At 45.7% G+C, this 24,442-nt stretch overlaps 1 protein-coding gene across 3 annotated transcripts in view; it reads left to right on the forward strand.

Annotated features, from left to right (window-relative positions):
- The first annotated feature begins 4,625 nt into the window (after positions 1-4,625).
- Positions 4,626-24,442, forward strand: part of RXRG (retinoid X receptor gamma) — a 51,670-nt gene continuing 31,853 nt past the window's right edge. For 2 of the 3 annotated variants that reach the window (XM_061119787.1, XM_061119790.1), the window contains exons 1-2: positions 4,626-5,025; positions 23,386-23,633. In XM_061119787.1, coding sequence (XP_060975770.1) covers positions 4,977-5,025; positions 23,386-23,633 — 297 coding nt within the window. In that variant the 5' untranslated portion in view covers positions 4,626-4,976. The remainder of the gene's footprint in view (positions 5,026-23,385; positions 23,634-24,442) is intronic. The other variant, XM_061119789.1, reaches the window with a different exon arrangement.

A 24,442-nucleotide genomic window follows, 5' to 3' on the forward strand; every position in this document is an offset into this window, starting at 1 on the left:
GGAGTCAGAGTTGGGGGCCCAGTGTTTATACTCATTTCTGTCGCTACCTAATTGTGAGACCACGTCCAAAATCCAATTTGTTAGAGTAGCTATTTTTCCTTCTCTGCTGTCACAGCCTTGATCTCAAACTCCTCATTTATAAAACTGGGATAATACAACCTACCCTATTTATCTTCAGTATTGAGGAAAATAACTGTAACAATATACAATCATGTAGGTGAAGTACTACACAAATAAAAAATATTAGTCCAAAACATCAGTGTGGAGATATTTGTGTCTAAATCTCATATTTAATGTCTATTGGCAGTTGACAAATAAGTAACTTTGGCTTTTCATTTGTGTTCACTGCAAAATATTATTTCTATCACCATTTACTTAAAAGCAAAAAAGAGAAAAATTAACACCAGTGTTAAATCTATATTCTTTCATTACCAGAGTGAACATAAGATGTTATATTGAGTCTGTGTTGAACATACTAGTGAAAACACACGCCCTTTTCATTTATCCAAAGGCACAAATGGCTTTCATAAAAGCAGAACATATCATTTAAGGAGAAAAAATATTTAGCCTTAACAAGAAGTAAGCTCAGAATTCTCATGAATGGATTTGGTGATTCCCACCATGGACACTGAGTATTTTGTTTTTAATTTGACATCCTAGTGAAAATTCAGGACCAGCTGGAGACACTGAAGTGAGTGAGACACAAGGTTATCTGAGAAGGGCTTAGCTCAGGATAAAGTTGTTATATCAATAACAATCTTAAACAAGGCACAGTGGTGCCAAGCAAAAAATGTGGATTAGAAAGAAAAGCTACATTCATATTTTTTGTGCTTTAGGCTTAGTACTTTATGGCTTGTTATGGAATGTTAAACCAGATGGAAGGTAACCCATAAGGACAGCAGGCTGGGATATTTGGGGTCTAATCATATCAAGCACTTTTTTAATGCAAAAATAGTTATTGAGCACCTATTGTGTGTTTTAGTGTTTATGTGGAAGAATTTTGTTGGGAGATGGTAACTTAGTATGAACAATGAACTAGAAGTTGGAATGAGCATATTGGGCTCCCATGGGGAGTAAGCAAGTTAGCCAGAGCAGAAGGGACCATCAGAGAAAGGGACGAAAGAAAAGCAAGAAAATATGACTTCCTTGTTTGCAAAGAACTTCTTAGTATAAAACAAACAGACAAAACCCCAAACTAAACCAAAACGCATGCACAGCTCTCATCACATTTGATCCATAAAACAAAACCAAACCCAGAAACCTCAGTGAGGTTGGCAGTGTGGGTGTTTTCCCAGAGAGTAAATGAGCTTGCCGGAGACCACACAGCTGGACAGTGGGGGCCTCACATAACTGAACCAGCACCCTTTCCCTCTGTAAATCCCCAAAGGTAGGATGAGATGTCATGGTGAGGTCTTTCCATGCCAGACTAAGGAATCTGGTCTTTCTTCCAGGAGGAAAGGAAATAGACAGTACAGCTAATTTAGCACAAGGGGAAGAAAGCAGAGTCCACCACAAACTGCAAACAGATCATCCTGACCCTGACCTTGGACAAGGCTCTGCAGAGAGCTTGCTAAAGGATGGCTTTGGAGGACTTGGAAGAGCCCTTGCCAGCACCTGTTCACCAAAAAACCAATTATGTTGGAGCAACTCATTTCCTTCTCCGACAGGAGTACCATAGGAAATTTAGTTGGTACTTCAGTGAAATGCTTCCTTCAGATACCTCTCTGGAGAAAATGGACAATAATGGATGGGTGGTTAATTAATTTGCATTGAATTTTTATACTTTATTTTACAAATTTTACTTGATTTATTATTTTTTTAATTGAAATATAGTTGAATTACAATGTTGCTGCTGCTGCTAAGTCACTTCAGTTGTGTCCAACTCTGTGTGACCCCACAGACAACAGTCCACCAGGGTCCCCCATCCCTGGGATTCTCCAGGCAAGAACACTGGAGTGGGGTGCCATTGCCTTCACTGTACAATGTTGTATTAGGTTCAGATGTATAGTAAAGTAAGTCAGTTTTATATTCGTTTCAGATTGTTTTCTACCATGGTTTATTAAAAGGTATTGAGTATATAGTTCCCTGTGTTATACAATAGATCCTGTTGATTATCTATTTTAAATATAGTGGTGTGTATATAGTATATTTTGCACTGAATTTTAAAGTTGAAGAGAATTTTAGAACATATCTAACCCTGCTCCATCATTTTATAGATGAGGAAAGGGAAACAAGGGGTTAATCAACTTGCTTTGAGCTATATCATCATTATAATCATCATTATCATTCTCATCATCAAAATAGCTTACACACATAGCTTGCACATTTACTATGTATCTGGCATATTCTAAGTGTTCAATACGTATTGGCTTGACAGATGGCTCAGTGGTAAAGAATCCACCTGCCAAGCAGGAGATGTGGGTTCGATTCCTGGGTCTGAAGATTCCCTGGATGAGGAACTCACTCCAGTATTCTTGCCTGGAGAATCCCATGGACAGAGGAGCCTGGAGGGCTACAGTCCATAGTGTTGCAAACAGTCAGACATGATTGGGTGTCTGAGCACTCATGCATGGCTGGTTTAACCCTCACAACAAACCTACGTGGTAACGGAGGCTCAGAGAGATTTAGTAACTTGCCAATATCATGAGGTTATAAGCAATGGACCTGGGATTTGTACCCAGCAGGACTGGCCCCTGAATTGGTACTTTCTTTTTAGGTACAGCTTCTCCAGGCCATAAAACTAGCAAGTGACAGAACAAAGTGTCAATGGCACTAACGAATGGACTTTCTAGTGGTATGCTATAAGATGTCCTTGTTTTGTCCTTTTCAATGTTGTTATCCATGAGTTGAATAAAATATGGAAAGCGGTTCATCAGATCTTCAGAAGTCATTATATGGGGAAAGGATTAAAAAATACACTGGACAAAAGAAGCAGGATCTCAAAAATTCTGGGATGATAAATCTGAACATTTTTATTTCAGAGGAACATAAGAAGATACTGCTTGTTGATTCTCAAACCAATTGCCCAAGAATGGAAGGGGGAACGTGCATAAAATACAACTTGAGGGGAGGGATTTATCAACCCCTACATGAATAAGCAGGTGAGGCTGCCCAGAGCTAATGCAATTTAGCAAACGATATTCCATGTATGTTTTTCACTGGTCACATCCATGCGGGTCTCAGCTGATGTTCTGAGACCAGAGACCTGCTAGGGGAGCTCTGGGCAACAAGACTCTTCACAGTGCTGGCCTGATCTTTCTTCCTCCTTCCTGACCTGCTTTTGCTCTGACCCTCCATCTTGGCCTCCTCCCCTCTTGCCATCCCGACTTCCTTCCTCTAGCCCTTTATTCTTAGCTTTTGTTCTGGGTTCTCCTACCATGCGAACCTTCTTTCTTATTTCCCCACCATGGGACTCTGATTTGACTGCCTCTATGACTGTCTATGTGCAGTGCTGCCTCTGAAGAAAACCCTCAGAGCTCAGATCATGGCCCTGACCTCTGGTGGGTATGCTGATAGCACCCCCATTGCCCTCCCAGTACAAACACCACGAGGACAAAATTTGGACCATATATGGAGTATTGTATCCAAGTCTGGCTGACCCCTTTCCCTACCATAAGGGTATCTATGTAAATTGAAGTACATTCATAGAAAAAGGATAGGTTGTGAACAGACTTGAACAGTTGGTGATATATGTGAAATGAATAAAAGAGACAAGAATGCCTAGAGAATGTAGATTATGGCCTTGGGAGATTTATCTCTGAATTTGCAGATGATCCTACTGTGAAAGACCCCACAGGCTTCTCCTGTGTGGCCCCAGGGAGTAGCCTAGAACCTGTGGCAGAAGCAGCGGGGAGGAGATGGAGTTTAGCTCAGTGAAAACGTTCTCCTGAGCTGTTCAGAAGTGGAATGGAATGACACTGAGCTTCCCATCACTGGAGGTGTGCAGGCATAGGTGGGTCAGTGGTTTGTCAGGAAAACTGTATAGCAGATCCAAACATCAAAGGGGATGCATAGACCTTATGATCTGCGGGTCGGTTCCTCCAAAGAAGCTCTGCCAGTGAGGACTCAGTGGCACTTTCTGAACGGGCGGCCTGATGACAGTGGTGTATAAGGCGACCGCCTCCCCTCAGTGACGCATCAGAGAAGGACCACCTGTCCGTCTTCCCTACCTGTACTGTGTTCTGTGTGAGTGAGCCCTGGCTCCTAACTGCCCTTCTCAAGCTTCTACCATTAGAGCGCAGACCAGTGCCTCCCACCAGAGCAGGGGGTGCTTACCCCAAGTCTAAGGGCCACTCTGGATTAGTTTTCCAAAGTTGGGGAGGATCTCTCACTCTTGGCCAATCTTGGGTTTATGAAGGGGTCTGTTCTCTCTTCACCCCATCCCCACCTCCTTTCCCAGATCAAACACCAAGTGCATTGGATAGCTAGAAGCCATAGGGAAGAAACCCATTTTAATTAAAACCCATTGATTTTTTTTTGGGGGGGGGTGCAACTCAAAGAAAAGACATCTAAAGAGCCCCCCCCCCCCCAACTTCCCCCTCCTCTGTCCTGACCTACTCTGGGTCAGTCACACATCGATTGGCTTCCTAGATAACAGATCGTGCCACCGCTGGGGACCTCTGGGGACCAGCCGGGAGCGGTAAGAGTCGCGCGCAGCAGCCCTGCCCCGACTTAATCAAACTAGCAACAGGATCTGCCTCCCGCGGCAGCGCGGCGGTGGCATTATGCGTGATTACTGACAGGCACCAGCTGCTGCCGCCACCGCCGGCTCGACGCACGATGTGGACGCTCAGATCGAGAGGCAGATTCCTGACTAATCCCAGAGGGCTGGCCCAGCCCGAGCTGCCCGGGCTGCTAGGAAGCGATGACCACTCTTGTTAGCCCAAGTTGAAGGGAGCCCGGCTGCGCTGGGGAGCAGGCAGAGGCCGAGCCACTGAGCAGACGCGCCCGGGAGGACTATGAACTGAAGAGTCAACATGTATGGAAATTATTCTCACTTCATGAAGTTTCCCACAGGCTTCGGAGGTGAGTATTTCACACGGCTTCAACGCCGGGACCGTCTGGAGAGGCCGAGCGGAGATGGGGAGGTCCGGATAACTGGATTAGGATTGAATTGGGAAGGGGGGCATCTGTGTTTATCGGCGTCTAGAGTGTGTTTCCCGGCGAGTGTGTGTGTAAGCGCGCGGCAGGAGCGAGGGGCACGGATGGGGAGAGGGAGGGAGGGAGGGTGGGAGAGAACGGTCCGTAGGTGAGGATCTGTTTGCACATTCGAATGAGTGAACAGATGGGAGGATCTGGGGATATTCTAAGGAGAGCCTGAGCCAACATGCTTGGGAGTCTGTCTGAGACAAAGGTAGACTGAGAGCATTGTTCTAACTCAGTGGGCTTGTGGGGGTGTGAAGAATGGGAGAGGTAAGAGGAAATTACTGGGATGAACCTAGTACCCAGCTTGCCATGAGGAAAAAAAAAAAAAAAATGACGGAAAAGGTTTTGCCAATATTAAGGGTACCTGGGATACTTCATAACAACAGACTGATTATTTTATTTAAAAGCAGATCTCCCTAGAATTGAATTTTTTAAAAAAGAAAACAGTGCTTTAATTTGCTGCGGTGTTTTCCTTCCTCCGTTTCCTCCCCTCTTGATTTGCTAATAGCCTCTTGTCCCTCCCCTGCGGCTGTCCCCAATTCCACTTCCAGGGTCACCACCCCCACCTCCACTCTGAGGGTCCCGATCTGGGCGTGGTGGGGGGGGGGTCCAGGCTCTCATAGCGGGGCGCAGGCAGCTGGAGCTCCAGGTTGCCAAGCCAGGCAGGGCAGCCAGGTGGCACTTCCCAGGGGCTGCCCTCACACCCAGACCCTTTGGTCCCGAGGCTCCTTTGACTCAGTGACAGAAGCAGCCCGGTGGCCCAGCTTCAGGTAAATGGGCCCAACAGCTGACCAACTGCCTCTGACTTGTCAGCTGGTGGCCAGAGGTTTGGGTTCTTAGGAGCCAAAGGGGAGAGCAGACGCTGGCAGGCACGACAAAGCAGAAATTCTTGTTAGGTCTTGAGAACTGAAAAGTCCCTGCCCTCCCCACCCCCTGTGAGGACAGATAGGCAATTCATCTGAAGGCTTGGGAGCAAAGCTTGCCTATTCCGCTGGGCATGCCCCTCCATAAGGTGTGGTGGGACACTGAAAGCGGATGGGGTCCCTGTCCTGGAGACGTTGAGCCCGGGGGTTTGCTTATTTATTCGGGCTGCATTGGGCAGTTTTTATGGGCCAAGCGTGCAGTTAGGTGCCGATAATACAGACGTTCATGAGATATGGTCTGTACTATTGGTACCGGGCAAGCTTGTTACTACACAGACTCATCGTAATCCTGCATGGTGTGTGCACTCCTGGTTGCAGGAGGAGGTTGCTGCTTGGATCCAATGGGTGAGGGGCCCTGGACACACGTTCTGGGGGAGATAATGTTGAAGCTACTGGGGCCAGTCTTGTGACGTGACCCAGTGAGTGTGGTGGCCAAGGCTGTGAAGTGGACATCTGATCTTCAGTATACAGTTGGATGCTGTGAAAAGCCTCCTTGACTCCCATTTGGTCCCATTCTCAGCTGAGAAGCACTTTTTCCTTTTCCTTCTGAGTTCAGTTGTCTGAAGAACATGCCTATCCATGAGATTCTTGGGACCCTCGAAGTCTGTGAGGTTATGGCTTCTTAACTGCCAAGGAGACCCTCTGAGATGGTTGGGGTGAATAAAAGGGTTGAAGGTGGACAGGTGTAGGAAGAGACAGTCTGGAGAAAGAAGGTCTAGTCCAAAATTCACTGGAAGCTGCTGTCTGGAATCTTGGGATTGTAATATCCTGAGACGTCAAAGAGCACCTTAGTCCTCTCTTAATATAGATGTGTAAACTGAGGCCTCAAGGAAGGCAGTACCAGTCTAAGGTTACATGGGGTTGAGGAGGAGAGCCCTTCTAGAAAAGCCCCTGAGTCCAACTTCTAATAGCATTCCTCCTATCTGATACAGTGAAAAGAGCATGAAAGATATCTGTCTATCTATATATATAGAGAGAACTGAGTTTGGTTCCTAGATTTTTACTTACTAGCTGTGTGACCTTAGGCAAGATATTGAACCTCTCTGAGCCTCATCTCTAAAATGTAGTTTAAAATCCTATCTCAGACCATGGTTGTGAGCATTAAACGTGCAAATGCTTGAAAAAGCAGATACAGAGAGTTGTCTATATATTTGGTGTTTAATAAAAGTTAATATTTTTGTCCCCTCTATTCTGCCCAAGTGCTAACATGAAAATTAATTTAAAAATAAAAAATTACTGTAGAATAATGAATTAGGAACCTGGGGAAATAAAATTAAATTCGTAAAGACCCACATACGTTGCTGGTTTAAATTTTCATAATTGTGGGAGCTCTGGTATTTAGTGTAATTAGGTTTCAGATAAAAGGAAACACAATGGCTGGGCCATGCAAGAGTAGGCTGATATAACCGTGGAGGGGAGGGGAAAGGATTGTCTAGACTGTCTGCCCTAATGCTCCTCTTCCTCCCCATTCCTGGGGGAGGAGAACAATTATTTGGTTTAGTTATACTGATGTTTTCCATTGTGCTTGTATTTGCCAGCTAAGAGGCAGAAACATTGAGCAAAGGCAAGGACCCCATCTGTAGGAAGGTCTGCCTGAGAGCTTGCAGAGGTGAGAGGGAGGGAGGGTGGGAGAAGGACCTGCCTGCAGGAGCTGGGGAGACCTGAAGTCTGAAGCAGATGTAGCCTACAGTCTCTCTCCTTTTACCCCAATGAGGCAAGTTGCACCACACATATAAATGATTTAGAGTATGACCTCTGTCCTTTCATATATTAGGAAGTGGAACCACAGAGGGCTCCTGTGATTTCTGAGAATCTCTAGGGAAGCAATGTCACCCTTGGGAAATAACACCTGGGATTTGTGTCTGGGCTGTGCTTACCAGATATCGGACCATCCTCCCATAAGTGAACAAGACACTGGGCATACTGGCCACAGGGTGGGGACTAGCTGGGCACCCCACCAAGGTGCCCACTTGCCCAGCTCTGGTCTCTCCCATGTGATGAGGTAAGAACCTTTCTCTTCTTTTTTTCCTGCCAGCTGCCCAGTAAGAGATTTGTTTGCCTGGATGAGACAGTTGCAGCCTCTAAGAAGATGGCAGAACAAATCCTGTAATCCCCCTTCCAATTGTGCAGTAATCCTCAGGGTGAAAAGGAGATCAGGGGAGAGGGCACTTGTCTCATTTCATTTAACACGCACACAGTAGCGCTTACTAAGTGCCCACTACCACTGTAAGCACTTCACCATTATCACCTTATTTAATCCTCATGACAACTCCTTGAGTGGGTATTACTGCCATCATTATTGCACTCCTTTTATAGACGAGGAAACTGAGGCATTGTAAGCTGCAATAACTCATTTTAAGGTCCCAGAGCTGGAAAATGGCACAGCCAAGGCTTTGAACCCAGGCAGTCTGGTCCTGAGTCCTAGCGGCGCTGAGATGCCTCTCACAACTTCTGTGGGCCACAGAGTTGGCACGGGAAGCTGAGGCAGCAGCACATCCCTTGAAGGGCTGAGGCAGCCCAAGCCAGTCACGTCACTGCCAAGCAGCTGTATCCGCAGGAGCCTGGCCTCGAGAAGTAAAGTACACGGTAAGTCAGCAGTCACGCAGGTGCGATGGCGGCCTCTGGAGAACTAGTTGCCGGCTTCTTCTGGGGGCCTGGGTCTCCCCTGGTGGCTCAGATGGTAAAGAATCTGGCTGCAATGCAGGAGATCTTCCCTGGGTCAGGAAGATCCCCTGGAGAAGGGAATGGTTATCCACTCCAGTATTTTTGCCTGGAGAATCCCATGGACAGAGGAGCCTGGTGGGCTACAGTCGGTCCATGGGGTTGCAAAGAGTCGGACTCAACTGAGCAACTGACACTTTCACTTTTTCTCTGGGGGCTACTGATTCGTAAGAGCCCTACCCTACTGAGTCTGACCACTTGTGTAGAAGAGTCCCCTTCTTACGTAAGAATAGCCACAGAGGAGGGGCTGAGTTGGAGGTGTGCGTGTGTATGTGTGTGTCTGTGTGGAGGGCAACATGAGGATGTGGGAGGAGGGTGTGTGTGTGTTTACGTGTATGCCAGAACATAGTTTTCCCCTCCACAAATGTGTGGGTGGCTAATAGGGACTTACCATGGAGGTAAGTGGTTAGGGTTTATGTAGGAAGGAATAAATGTTTATGAGATTTAGGAAGGAGTATATTTAGTATAAACTATTTTCTGAAACATTTACAATCTTACCAAGAGATAGAGAGCTGAATAGCAACTGGGGGAAGAAATTATGCAAAGAGTAATCAAAATTCTCCACCTCTTCCTTCCCCTCATTATGTCGCTTCTGTATCTGCAGAGAACTTAGCCACCAGAGTTGGGTGGCTGGGGTGCCGGGGGCTCCCGGAGGAAGCTGCTATTTTTTTCTCTCATTTGAAAGTAGAAAACACAGAGGCCCAGGGACTCTAAGGAGCGAATGTTCTAGAAGGCCTGGGTTTGGGTGGCTTTCTTGAGACTGACCCAGGTCTTGGTTCAGTGGCTGGTTGTGGCCCCCGTCACAACTGCTCAGCTCTTCTGTTGTGACGGGGAAATGGCTGTGGTTAAACGTACAAGCTAATGCAGGGGGATGTGCTGCGCTGAGTGTGCTGGCCCACCCCTAGGGGATTATTCCAGAGAAGTTCTGGTACTATTTTGATTGTCTCCCAGTTAGCAGTGAATAACAACACTAGCTCTAAACAGCTCTTCACCCCTCCTCTACCCCCTACTCCCACCCCAGCTTCCCTGCAAGAGCTGAATCTTTAAAGCCAGAAAAAGACTTGTAGCTCATCTGAACTGACCCATCAGTTAGGGATGAGGACACTAGGGGAAGCAGGTGGGGCTTGCCTGCGACCTGTGGCTACTTATGCTCTACAAACTGGGTTCTCCTGAGCGCCCTTGGGGGCAACCTGCAGTGGCAGAAAGAAATGTGGAGGGAGGCTAAGCCACAGAGAGCCCTCCCCTCCTGTCCTTGTAAAATAACAATACTACCAACTATACAGGGTCAAGGGTTAACATTCCACAGTGTAGGGATTCAATAAAACAAAGGCTGGAAAATTGTAAACACACAATAAAAGTTTGTTTCTCTTTCCTACTTCAGAAAACTTGGAGACTATGGTAGTACATTCAGCTTAAATTTTGTAGGTAGGTTTTTCATAGAGGAGGCATGCCTGTTCTTCACATGTCAGACTGTGCACTGAGAGGCTGACAAGGTGAAGTAAATAAGGCATCAATTCTGGGCCAGTTACAGAAAATTATATTTTAGCAAATCATTCCAGGACAGACACTGGCAGATGAGATCTGGCAGAAAGAGGGCAGTGACCTGGGACCTCCCATCCCTATAATCATCAGGATACCCTCACCCCAGGCCAGTGTCCTGAGTGACACTGAGTTTCCCTGAGTTTCCTCAACTTCAAATTGTGCAGCCTGGGGCTGTTGGCTCCTTTTATCAGATACTGTAACTGAGAAAGGAGCAAGGGAGAAGCAAGAGTTTGCACATTCAAGACCAAGCTCAGATTTCTAATGGGATTTTAGAATTCAGCATCTGAACTTAAAAAATGGAAAAGCTTGTGATCTTTTACTCAAAATACATTTACAAGAAGTCAGAGGAACAGCAAAGAGAGTGCTTAATAAATATGTTGGGATGTTCCTTCTAGGCTGGTTGCCTGGGTTGCATTTCTGTGACTCAGCATCTCTTTGGTCTCTGCTTTTGTTGGTCCCTAATGTCATGGGGAAGCAGTCTCTTGGAAAGCTTGGGGCTCATGATACCTGTGTTTTCTCAGTCCCAGTGACATAGGGAACAGAGCAAAAGTTAGAGATCGCCAGGAGGGAAAGAATATTTCAGACTGTTCCAGGAGGGCCTTTCAATCTTTCAGTTAGCACACTTTGGCTCAGCATCTGGTTTGTGCAGGGGTTGTGTAGGACACCAAGAATGAAGACCCATCCTCTGTCCTGAAGGAGTATATAAGCCAGTTACAAGCTCTGAAGTCTGTAGGACAGTTGGAGATGATTTATTCCTAGAAATTGTTTTTTGGGGCTGAGGTTAAGAGAATGGCCCAAGGAATTTAGGTATTTGGGACCTGAGAACAAATACTACCATGTCCATTACCCAATGGTAACACTGTACTAAGGGTATGGTTCTCTGTTTTTAAACTAATTTTTATTGGAGTATAGTTGCTTTATAATGCTGTGTTAGTTTCTGCTGCACAAGAAAGTGGCTATCTGTAAACACATACCCCTTTTTCTGGACTTCCTTCCCAGTTAGGTCACCACAGTGCATCAGGTCGAGTCCCCTGTGCTATGCAGTAGGTTCTCCTTAGTTTTCTGTTTTATACACAGTATCAGCAGCTTATATAAGGCAATCCCAATCTTCCAATTCTTCCCACCCCACCCGTTTCCCCTTGATATCCGTACATTTGTTTTCTATGTCTCTATTTCTGCTTATGGTTCACAATATTTTAAAATACCTGCAAGCTATAGAAGACAGTCCATATTGAGAGGCTAAGGAGAGCATGGGATTTATGATGGCCAAGTCGTTAAGGAATCTGCCTGCAATGCAGGAGACGCAGGAGATGCAGGTTTGATTCCTGGGTCAGGAAGATACCCTGGAGGAGGAAATCGCAACATACTCTAATATTCCTGCCTGAAAAATCCCATGGACAGAGGAGCCTGGCAGGATACAGTCCGCTGCTGCTGCTGCTGCTAAGTCGCTTCAGTCGTGTCCGACTCTGTGCGACCCCATAGACGGCAGCCCACCAGGCTCCCCCATCCCTGGGATTCTCCAGGCAAGAACACTGGAGTGGGTTGCCATTTCCTTCTCCAATGTGTGAAAGTGAAAAGTGAAAGTGAAGTTGCTCAGTGGTCCATGGGATTTTCCAGGCAAGAGTACTGGAGTGGGGTGCCATTGCCTTCTCCAGTCTAAAGGGTCACAAAAATTTGAACACGACGGAGCGACTAAGCATGCACTAGTGACACGCTGAAATGATGATTTGTTTGGGGCTTCCCTCTTGGCTCAGACACTGAAGAATCTGCCTGCAATGCAGGAGACCAGGGTTTGATCCCTGGGTAAGGAAGATCCCCTCAGAATGTGAACAAGAAGCCTACAGAGACAGAGAAAGAGATGGAAGTCATGAATTCAAGAGCTGGGTGTGGGCAGAATTGGTGTTCAAGGACCCCAGGAACAAGGGGCCAGAGGGGGGCACTGTAAGTCAACGCCGGGAGCACTTCCTGGCATTTGTCTTGATGGGCTGGTACATGGCATACCAGTGCATGGGTTTGGTTTAAAGGGACAGACAGCTGGTCCTGTTGGGTGGAGCCCCTACTCTCCAGTAACCCCTTGTGCCTCCAATACATTGGGGATGGCACAATATCCATCTGTACCTGCTGCTGCTGCTAAGTCACTTCACTTATGTCTGACTCTGTGCAGCCCCATAGACGGCAGCCCACCAGGCTCCCCCGTCCCTGGGGTTCTCCAGGCAAGAACACTGGAGTGGGCTGCCATTTCCTTCTCCAATGCATGAAAGTGAAAAGTGAAAGTGAAGTCTCTCAGTCGTGTCTGACTCTTCGCGACCCCATGGACTGCAGCCCACCAGGCTCCTCCGTCCATGGGATTTTCCAGGCAAGGGTACTGGAGTGGGGTGCCATTGCCTTCTCCATCTGTACCAACAAGGTTCAAATTTGGTCCTGGGTGGGAAGGGTGGTATGTAAGCAAAACGCCATTAATTACATGCAGAGAGGCTGACAGAAATTGTGCCGGACTAAACTCAGATTCTATGTCTTTAATAATTCACAACAACTACTTGGAAGTGTCCCTTTATCATTCTAAACCTCAGTCTTCTAATCTGTCTAATGAGGATAATTTCTTCCTTTCCAACTACTCTGAGTCAGTTTGAAGCTCGGATGGAACAGATAGTGGTCTCAAGGGCCTGCTCTATGTGTAGCACCTGCCAGGGAGGACGAGATGGCTGAATGGCATCATTGACTCAATGCACATGAGTTTGAGCAAACTCTGGGCCGTGGTGAAGGACAGGCAAGCCTGGCGTGTTGCAGCCCACGGGGTCGCAGAGTCGGACACGACTGAGGGACGGGACAGCAGCATGGAGCCTCGTCCACAGATAGGAGCCCTCAACAAGCATTTTTTGACTGACAGAACCAATAACTGATGTGGGAATACACAGCAGACAATTATAAAGAGTTTTACAAATGTAAGGCAGCATGTACTGGATGGAATAAGCTTTGACGTGGGAGCAGAAGACCCAGGTCTTTGTCCTGACTGCACGACCAAGTCATGCACCTTCTCTAGAAAATGAAGTGGTTCCTCAAGTCCTGAAAGTCTGATTGCTACCCCAAACAACATGGCCTTACTAATTTGTGGTATTATTAATTTGGAATGGTGGTTAAATTGATCATGGCAGGAACTAGTCTGTATTTGCACATTCATGAAAAATAACAACAAAAATGTTTGTTAAGCAAGTAAGACTGTGGAAGTCTTGAGCCTCTTTAAGTTACATTGGTTTCTAAGCAATTTAAAAAGAAAGCATAGTAGAAATCTCATTAGCATATTAACCGGGTGTTAATTACAAAAGAATCTTTTAAAGCAGATTTTATAAAATCCCCACTTAATAACCATTAGCTTGTGGTACTTGAAACACAAACTCTTCACGTGTGTTACTTAGAAGTAATAAAATTGTAATTTAAAAGTAATCTGCCAACTTGTCACGAATTTAGACTGATTTTTTCTCTCAATTGATCCAAATGAGTGAGGTTTTGCTATAATTATATATAATGCTGGTAATAATGAGGCCGATTATCAATCTTTGCTGCTTTTCACTACCTCCATCATTGCAGGTTTTAGGGAAAGGGGTGGGGGTGGAGGGAGAAGGAGGGATGGAGGGGAGAGTGGAGGCAGAGAGGGAGGAGGGGCTGCCAATCTCGCCCTCCCCCTCACCCAAGTCCTGGAAGAAGCAAGCCCTCGCCCCCACCCCGGCAGCGGCAGCCCGCCAGCCCTCCTGAGGGGCCTCCAGGAATCGGGCTGTGTGGGCTCAGGCTGGCGGGCTGGTTGGAGCTGCAGCAGTTCATTAGCTGCTGCATCTTGTGTCCTCAGATTCCAGCTGAGAGGCCAAGGAGGCTGAGCCCCAGGGCCCGAGGGAGCATCTCTTCTCCCACACGCTTGCCACCCCCATCATATTTCTTCACTTTCCCCACTGAGAAAGCCGGAAAGGACGTTGGTAGCAGAGAAGGCTTCCCATTAAAAAAATGCAGTTTCTCCCTGTGCTCAGTAAGAATTCAGCTAATGATGTGATGTCCACATCTGTTAAAAGTGGAGTTCAATGCCTGTGCAATACTTTCCCCTCCAGTCTCAGAGTGGCGGTGCAGCTCAGACGAGTATGTGAAAGTGCTTTTGAAAATGCCACAGCAGTTTAAATATAAGAAATGCATATCAGCCAGGCCCGGGCATCTGAGTGCCCCTTCTGTGGAAGAAAGAGAGAGGAAAAAGCTGAGTTGAACTGAGGACTGGGTTTCCTACCTGATGAAGGAAACCAGAGCTTGGGTTTGATATGAGGGGCTGGAGTGTCTTAGTCAGAAAGTGCCAGGTCATGTACACACTACTGTGTATAAAATAGGTAACTAATAAGGACCTACTGTATAGTACAGGGTACTCTGCTCAGTACTCTGTAATGGCCCATGTGGGAAAAGAATCTAAAAGAGAGTGAATATATGTACAGTTGAATCACTTTGCTCTACACCTGAAACTAAGCATTGTAAATCAACTCTACTCCAATAAAAATCTAAAACTGAGAATACCAAGTCAGAATCCTGAGAGAGGCCACAGTTGGGTTGGGAAGGGCAGAGCTGGGGACAAAAACTGGGCCCGGGGAAGCTAGAGGAGGAGCAATCCTGAGTAACTGTTATAACGAGCCACATAGCCAGTATAGTATATGGTGCGGCCGGGATTAACACCCAGGTCTGCTGCCCTTCCCCTAGAATCAAGTGCTGCTTGTATAATGTACTAGCCATGTTCTCTTGGGCCAGTTGTTTAACTTCTCTGTCCCCCCGTTTTTCATTTGTACAATAGGAATGAAAGTTGGTAACCTTAAAGGGGTTCGTAGGGATGAATTAAGTCAGTATATGTAAAGTGTTTAGATCTATGTCTGGCTCATGGCAATTGCTTAATAAATATTATCTGTTGTTTTTACTTAGCAGAGGAGATGACATTTAAGTGTCAGTTGACTGTCTTCATATTGCAGGCCTCCCTACCTCCCTTGCAGCCTGTCTGTATATTATGAGCCAAGCAGGGAAAAGATGTGTGAACAAGTTTCCCTTTGACTAGGAAGCACAAGCCAGGTTTCTGAATATTCTAGGACTGTTAGGCTTATGTGGCACATCCCTCCATTAGTGAAAAGGAGGCAGGTTGTTGTGAGATTGTGTCCATCATGACAGAAAGTAGATTGAGATAGGGCCCCGTGACGTTTCTAATGGAGAGTCCTGACTCTTAGAAATAGCAAGTTTTTTTTTTGTTTGTTTGTTTTACCTCTGTCCCCTTCCCTGTGGCTGGGTGTTACCATTATTGATAATTCATCCCAAGTTTCCATTCCATCCTGAGGATGGGACAGTGAACTCTCTACCCAGGCACAGCAGTTAAGGGGTGGAAACGGCAAGCCATTTGTTCCCTTGTCTGGCCAATCAGAAGGACTCATGCTTGACATTTTATGTTTACCGGCAGAGGATGAGGTTGCTAAGCAACTTCCTTGCCTTGGTTGAATTCTGTAGTTCTAAGTACCTGGGCTTTTCTTTCTCAATAAGTGTCCCCTCAACACACACATGCAATTTGTTATCTAGAGATTTCAGAGATTTTCATCTTTGTAAACATAAGGAACACAGATTTCTCATGCAAATGATTTCTACTGATGAACTCCCTACATGGTTGTATCAGTTAACAAAAGAACTATTCCATTCATTGAAAAAGAAAGTGTTAGTTTCTCAGTAGTGTCCGACTCTTTGACCCATGGACTATAGCTCGCTAAGCTCCTCTGTCCATGGAATTCCCCAGGCAATAATACTGGAGTGGGTTGCCATTCCCTTCTCCAGCGGATCTTCCCAACCCAGGGATCGAATCTACATCTCCCACATTGTAGGCAGATTCTTTACTCTCTGAGCCACCAGGGAAGCTCATTCATTGATCAGTCAACAAATATTTTTTGACCATCTACTGTGTTCCAGGCACAGTACTAGACACCACAAAGATAACTGTGGTGAAATTTAAAATATGTGATAGCCAGTAGGGTACCAGGCATTCAGAAAGAAAGCATGGAGGAAATTTCCATGTTGTGATGGATAATGGGGAGATCTGGAGGGTCCAAGGGGAAGGGTTGAGGTTGCTGGGATGATGGAGGGGCACTCTGGGCTCAGAGGAGTGGTTAATATTATAAGTAACTGGTATGTAAGGACTAGTGCCTGATGGTAGCTGTTCTTAATAGAACATTTACTATTGGTGTGGCTTGGGTTAAACTCTGTTTACATAACCTTCCACAGCGGTGTTCAAGCCAGACACAGGTCTCTCTCACCAACCTTATAGTACGGTAAGTAATTGTAACTGCTACCCCTGGGCTAGTGGTCTCAAATGGTTTTAGCACCTCTGAGCTAGGTATGTATACCTCCATTTATGGCTGAGGAAACTAGATCAGAGAGGTCAAGTTCCTGGCCCAGGTTTACATGACTGGAAAGTGATGTAACCTCCATCCAACCTAGGACATTTGGGCAGCTTCACAGTATTGTATTCCACATAGATGTCACCCTGGATGCCCGTATGATGCACTCATGGACTTCAAAAATCAGACACTGCAGATTCCATAACCTCTTTGGCTCCTGGTGACACTGTCAGCATCTCAAACTGCAATCTGGAATCCAAGCAGCCTGAAGAGTTAACACGGTCCAGCTGATGACAGGCCCTTTGGCACGTGGTCTGTACTCAGACCATTCCAGACCACCTCCACCTGCACATCCTTCTTTTAGAGGCCAGTGAGCTATGTCCTACCCACCTCAGTGTTCATGGAACAGCGTTGGAGGGGACCTTAGAAGCCACTAGGTGCCGCCTTCTTACTGGGGAGAGTGAGCCCTGGAAAGATGAAAGGCATTTCTTTGGTATGTTGCCAGGAGAGAAGAGAAGGTCCAGAGAAAGGCAGCTATCCCTCTCCCATCAGATGAATTAACGTCTGCTGTGCAAAAAGAATGAACTCTGCAGACTAGAGATTTTGTGCATTTCCCAGGCATCTGAGAGTGGGCACAGTGTGAGGGGCTATGAGGATCTAGAGGGCATGTGGTCAGGGAGAAAGTTGGGCTCCCGGCCTCTGCACAGGAGCCAGATAGAAGCTTTAGAGAAAATCTTCACTTTGGATTTGGACTCGAAACCAAACTTCTGGAAAACTTGCACTAGCTGTCGTTCCCACATGGCTATGGAAAAAAAAAAGAAGTGAGAGCAGAAGAAACTGATAAAAATGTCCTGGATAGGAATGTTTTAGTGTCTGTTTGGGAGAGTGGATTAATTTTCCATTGAATAACACTCATTATTTTCCACCTTTTCTAAAAGCAAAGCTATTTATTTCTACGCAACAGTGGTCATTCATTGTGAGAAGCAAAGAATAAAAATGCATTTGTGAAGATGTGTTTAATTTTTTTAATTTTTCTTATAAAAATATGGCCCATCTCTTCTGGGCCATTGACTCAGCAGACATTTTATTTTTTTTTTTCAATTATTTTTATTAGTTGGAGGCTAATTACTTCGCAACATTGCAGTGGGTTTTGTCATACATTGACATGAATCAGCCATGGAGTTACATGTATTCCCCATCCCGATCCCCCCTCCCACCTCCCCCCCCCCCAACCCGATTCCCCCGGGTCCTCCCAGTGCACCAGGCCCGAGCACTTGTCTCATGCATCCCACCTGGGCCGGTGGTCTGTTTCACCATAGATAATATACATGCTGTTCTCTCGAAACATCCCACCGTCGCCTTCTCCCACAGAGTCCAAAAGTCTGTTCTGTATTTCTGTGTCTCTTTTTCTGTTTTGCATATAGGGGTATCATTACCATCTTTTTAAATTCCATATATATGTGTTAGTATGCTGTAATGATCTTTATCTTTCTGGCTTACTTCACTCTGTATAATGGGCTCCAGTTTCATCCATCTCATTAGAACTGATTCAAATGAATTCTTTTTAACAGCTGAGTAATATTCCATGGTATATATGTACCACAGCTTCCTTATCCATTCATCTCAGCAGACATTTTAAAGGCCATGGTAAACCAGACTTTAATTGGCTGTTGCATTCTGTCTCAATGTGCCATTGCCATCACTGAGTAATTGAGGAATATTCTGATTGTCTTCATTTGTATTATTACTAATTATAATAAAAATAATGTAGTTCAAATTTCAAATCTCTCTCACATCCTCTCATTTTATTCTGGAAACAATTTGTGAGTTTCCCCAAGTCCATATTTTCATATTTTTTGTACAGCTCATGTTTTTTTTTTTTTAACTAAATGATCAAGCTAGTCAATACTTTAGTTTTATATGTGGAATGAAAGCTAAATTTCATATCTGTCTATATGTATTAGATGTTACAAATAGCTACATATAATAAATAATAGCTACAAAAACATTAAATCAGTGTCTATAACTGAATCACTTAGCTGTACATCTGAAACAAACACAACATTATAAATCAACTATACTTCAATATAAAATAAAATTTAAAAAGAGTAAACTTAATTCATAAAAACAAAACAGAACTGGAAATTTTGTGATATTCTCCATTTCTCCCTCCTTATCAATAGCAAATTACAGTCCATGTTTCTTAAACATCATTCTTTTGCATACTGTTTTCATGATATTCAACATATCACATGTTCTTGTACATAGAAATTTTCTGAGGTCAGTTTACTCTTTTGGGAAAACGTAGTGATTTTTAGGAAGATAATTTTATATAAAAGATGGAAGCAGAGTCACTTGCAATAAACAGAAGGAAACAGTAAAAATGAATATAAAACTATTAATATATTTTAAACGTTTGCCTACATATCACTTAAAACACCACCTGAGATGTTCCATATCACCAGTGTTAAAGGCGGCATACCTTGGTAACCCTCAGATTGATGACTGTGTGAAGGAAGATCTTGTTCCTGCCTGTCCCATAGCTCTGGGATGGTGTGAAGCACTGGACATCACCCTGGGGGTGTAGAAATGAAACGCACAGTCCCCGAGACCCACTTCAAGTAGAATATGCAGGGTCCTTGGGTCAGTTTTGGAAAGGCCACGCAGGGAAGGGAAAGTCGGTTTCCCTCAGATGGCTTGGGGAAGGACAGCTGTCATCCCAGCCAAGTTCACGGCTCCTCACCCATCAGGTTGGGCTGGCTCCTAACGCACCTGTCACATGCTATCTTAGTGGCAGGCTCAAGGTGCGCATTGGCTTCTTTAAATGTCACAGCCTTCCAGGGCTGCTGGAGAGGCTAAAATTGTTCTTTCTAATCAGTGACCGTCTGAGAAGATTTTTGGTTTTTCTGGCTTGAGCTCTTGGAAGTTGCCCTCATCTCTCTCCTTCAGATGAACTTTCAGCTTGAGATCACTTCATAATTGAGTCATCTTGTACTTTGTGATGTGGTGGCTCTCCAGATCATCTCTGCTGTCCTTGACGAGACTGCATGGGCTTCAGATTGACAGTTTGAATCTGGAATCTGCCACTTGCTACCTGGCTAATGCCAGGTAACGTGCTAGCGGTAAGGATACAAAAACAGACCAGTTCTCCCTTTCAGTTTAATGGGAAATACAAGGAAATAAATAAGCTGTTACTACCAAAACAGAAAAAGGCATCAAACCAGATTAAGAATATCAGGGAAGACTTCCTGGAGGAGGTGATACTTGAGTTAGACCTTGAAGGAGAAATAAAAACTTCTAGACAAAGGAGGTGGGGGCAAGTCATCCCAGCACTTGGAGCAGCATGGGGGTGAGGCTAAGCCCAAGTTGTCATTCATCTATAAAAGGCTGAGATGGTCTTCACGCCCTCTTGTCAAGATGGTAGAATGAGTTAATGTAGGAAATTGCCTGATGCTACTTAGGACACACAAGAAGTGTCTCGCCTGTCCCTTTGAGCCCTTTAGCCACTTCTCTGTGGACCCACAGCGTGTGGTTCACCTCAGTTGTGGTCCTTAGAACATGGCAATTGGGATTCATCTGTTTATGAGACAAGTGTCCCTCATAGACTGAAACTCCTGGAAGGTTCCAGCCTCCTCAGACACAGGAGTGACTGTTCTCTCTGCAAGTAGACCTTAACTAAGCTAGGAGAGTGGGCTTCCCTGATGGCTGAGCAGGTAAAGAATCCGCCTTCCAATGCAGGACATGCGGGTTTGATCCCTGGGTCCCCTGGAGGAGGAAATGGCAACCCACTCCAGTATTCTTGCCTGGGAAATCTCATAGACAGAGGAGCCTGGTGGGCTACAGTCCATGGGGTCTCAAGAGTTGGACACCACTTGGAAATGAAACAGCAAGAAAGCTAGGAGAAGCTCCAAGGGCAACTCCAGGTTGACATTTTTCTAGTGAGGTATTTATGTTTAAGAGTCGCTGCACGGTTACACCTCCGATGCTTCACGTTCCCCTCCAGAATGTGAAGAGAGTACCCCTTCTCTGCATCTTAGTCCTAGTACTATGTAAGTATCACTAAGGTCTCTGAAAGCCTTAAGACTGCCCTATAGTTTGGCTCCAGTAGAAGTGTGTCTGGCTCCAGTAGAAAGTGGAGAACTGGATGACTTCTCCTGCAGGCCATGCTTACTGACCACCTCTCTGCATAACCCTCTCATGTTCCGTCCATGAGGACAACATGGGTGCCGTGGTGAAACTTAGCACCTGCTCATTCAGAATCTGTTCTTGCACTTTCTAACACCACACACAAAAATAAACTCAAAATGGATTAAAAATCTAAATGTAACACCAGAAACTATAAAACTCCTAGAGGAGAACATAGGCAAAACACTCTCCGACATAAATCACAGCAGGATCACCTCCCAGAATACTGGAAATAAAAGCAAAAATAAACAAATGGGACCTAATTAAACTTAAAAGCTTTTGCACAACAAAGGAAACTATATAAGCAAGGTGAAAAGACAGCCCTCAGGTTGGGAGAAAATAATAGCAAATGAAGCAACAGATAAAGGATTAATCTCAAAAATATACAAGCAACTCCTGAAGCTCAATTCCAGAAAAATAAATGACCCAATCAAAAAATGGGCCAAAGAACTAAACAGACATTTCTCCAAAGAAGACATACAGATGGCTAACAAACACATGAAAAGATGCTCAACATCACTCATTATCAGAGAAATGCAAATCAAAACCACAATGAGGTACCATTACACGCCAGTCAGGATGGCTGCTATCCAAAAGTCTCCAAGCAATAAATGCTGGAGAGGGTGTGGAGAAAAGGGAACCCTCTTACACTGTTGGTGGGAATGCAAACTAGTACAGCCACTATGGAGAACAGTGTGGAGATTCCTTAAAAAACTGGAAATAGAACTGCCATATGACCCAGCAATCCCACTTCTGGGCATACACACTGAGGAAACCAGATCTGAAAGAGACACGTGCACCCCAATGTTCATCGCAGCACTGTTTATAATAGCCAGGACATGGAAGCAATCTAGATGCCCATCAGCAGATGAATGGATAAGGAAGCTGTGGTACATATACACAATGGAATATTACTCAGCCTTTAAAAAGAATTCATTTGAACCAGTCCTAATGAGATGGATGAAGCTGGAGCCCCTTATACAGAGTGAAGTAAGCCAGAAAGATAAAGAACATTACAGCATACTAATACATATATATGAAATTTAGAAAGATGGTAATGATAACCCTATATGCAAAACAGAAAAAGAGACACAGATGTACAGAACAGACTTTTGGACTCTGTGGGAGAAGGCGAGGGTGGGATGTTTCGAGAGAACAGCATCAAAACATGTATATTATCTATGGTGAAACAGATCACCAGCCCAGGTGGGATACATGAGACAAGTGCTCGGGGCTGGTGCACTGGGAAGACCCAGAGGGATCGGGTGGAGAGGGAGGTGGGAGGGGGGATCGGGATGGGGAACACATGTAAATCCATGGCTGATTCATGTCAATGTATGACAAAAACCACTACAATATTGTAAAGTAATTAGCCTCCAACTAATAAAAATAAATGGAAAATATATATATATAAAAAGATTATGATGCAGAATCTGTTCTTGCATGCCAGCCACACAGGGAGATGGGACTGTGATTCTCAGTGGGCTGCTCTGTTGTTCTCCCGAGTCTCTGCCCTGCTGCTGTGGACCCTAAAGTTCACAGCTCCTCTCTTCTGGAGAGGGTGCTCCATGCTGGGCTCCTGAGATGGAAGTTGGGTATGCTTCTTTTCTTTTATCTTGAGTTGCATCTAGGAGGAAACTTGGGCTCAACTTTTCTAGGAAAAAGGTACCAGATGCCATCTGTCCAGAGCCCATTTCGCAGACACTTGTGGCCACAGCTTCCTATCCCCAGAGGAGAAACAGTCTGGGCAGGCCAGGTCCCACTTGCCTTCGGGGGCCTCTGTGGCCACTGAGCCATGCCCAGCCATCCTGAGTCTTCTTCCCTAAGTGCTGATTAAGCCTACACTCTAGAGATTGGATAAGAACCTTATGGGACTAAAATGCAAAAGCTACAGACAGTGAAAGGCATGCTAACAGCCTCTGCCTTCCCCGTGATCATAATGGAATGTGTTCCCGACAGCAAGCACAGTGTTCCCTTCAATTCTGAATCGCTAGCATCTGATGTGGTACCTGCACCATAATAGATGTTCATTACATATGAATGAATGACTCTTGACTATATAGAGGCTCAGCCCTACCCTTGTTCTCAGAGCAAAGTGAGTTTGAGCAGGGAATTCTGGGAGCAGCCCAGACACCTGCTCACTCCATCCCCCACCTGGGAGTTTGGTATGGACTCACCACCTTCCCTGTCTGACTGGCTCAGGTCACAGTCCCCCAGGCCTGGGGACTTGTGGGTTATGTCCCTGTGACCCTGATTGTTGTTCTGATACAATTCAAGGTGAATTCCATGTGGCGTACCAGAGGACCTGTCCTATGACAAGTCCTTTCTCCTTCCTGGTCTTTGCTGGCCTTTATTCTGCCAGCTGTGGGTTCACAGGTGTGCGGCTATGGCTGGAAGCAGGGGAATGATACAGGAGACAAAAGGAGGGGACTCTGTCCTCACACACCAACCCTCCCATCACCTTGACTTTTTTCTCCTTGCAGGTTCTCCCGGCCATACTGGCTCCACGTCCATGAGTCCATCGGCGGCCTTGTCCACAGGGAAGCCCGGGGACAGCCGCCCCAGCTACACCGACACCCCAGTGAGTGCCCCGCGAACTCTGGGTGCAGTGGGGGCCCCCCTCAACGCCCTAGGCTCTCCGTATCGCGTCATCACTTCTGCCATGGGCCCACCCTCGGGGGCACTGGCAGCCCCCCCAGGGATCAATCTGGTGGCCCCGCCTAGCTCTCAGGTAGGTGTGCGTCCGTCGTCTTCAATGTCCTTCCAGACGTCTTTAACAGGTTCATCTTGCTGCTGAGCCAGCGCTCAGTAGGTGCTTAACACGTGCTGGGGAAGGAACTGGGCTGTCTGTGTAGGCTTCCCTCCTGCACGGCCGTCACGGAGTGTGTCCTCAGGTGGCTGCAGAGAACTGACAGTGCCTCATGGCCCAGGCGTTTTGATGGTTCAGTCCCGGCTGTAATTTCAACATCTCTTAGGCCTGTTCGTCTTCCATGGGATGGACCCCCTTGATCCTTCTCAACTCAATACTAGGTATTTTTCAAGTCAGTGAGGTGCCTGGTCCTTTTCCACATCCTGTAGGTGATACTGAAATGATCAGGATGTGGTCTTTGCTCTCCAGGAGTTTACCATTGAGAAGCTGGTGTTGCACATGGATAAATCTAAAACAAGGCAGACTGTGTTACATACATGTTATCTCTGAGATAGAGGCAAAGATTGTGGAAACTCAGGGGGAAAAACCCTCACTTTAGTTCCTAGTGCCTTTTGCTGCAACAGAGGCAAGGATATATATGCGTGATAGACATTGCTTTGCTGCTCTAAGAAAACTATAGGTTGGCCAGATGCTGTTTATTTCCTTCTAGTAATGTCACACTGAGATCATCCACCTTCATTTCTTGTAGTGGTCAGCTATTGCTACAATGATTCTGCATAACAGACAATCCCCAAATTGCCATGGCTTACAAAAACACACAATTATTTTCTTACAAGTTTATGTGTTGTCTAGGAAAGTTCTAGATCCCTTGGTGGCTCAGGTAAAGAGTC

Source organism: Dama dama, chromosome 20, assembly GCF_033118175.1.
Source record: "Dama dama isolate Ldn47 chromosome 20, ASM3311817v1, whole genome shotgun sequence".
NCBI classification, from domain to species: domain Eukaryota; kingdom Metazoa; phylum Chordata; class Mammalia; order Artiodactyla; family Cervidae; genus Dama; species Dama dama.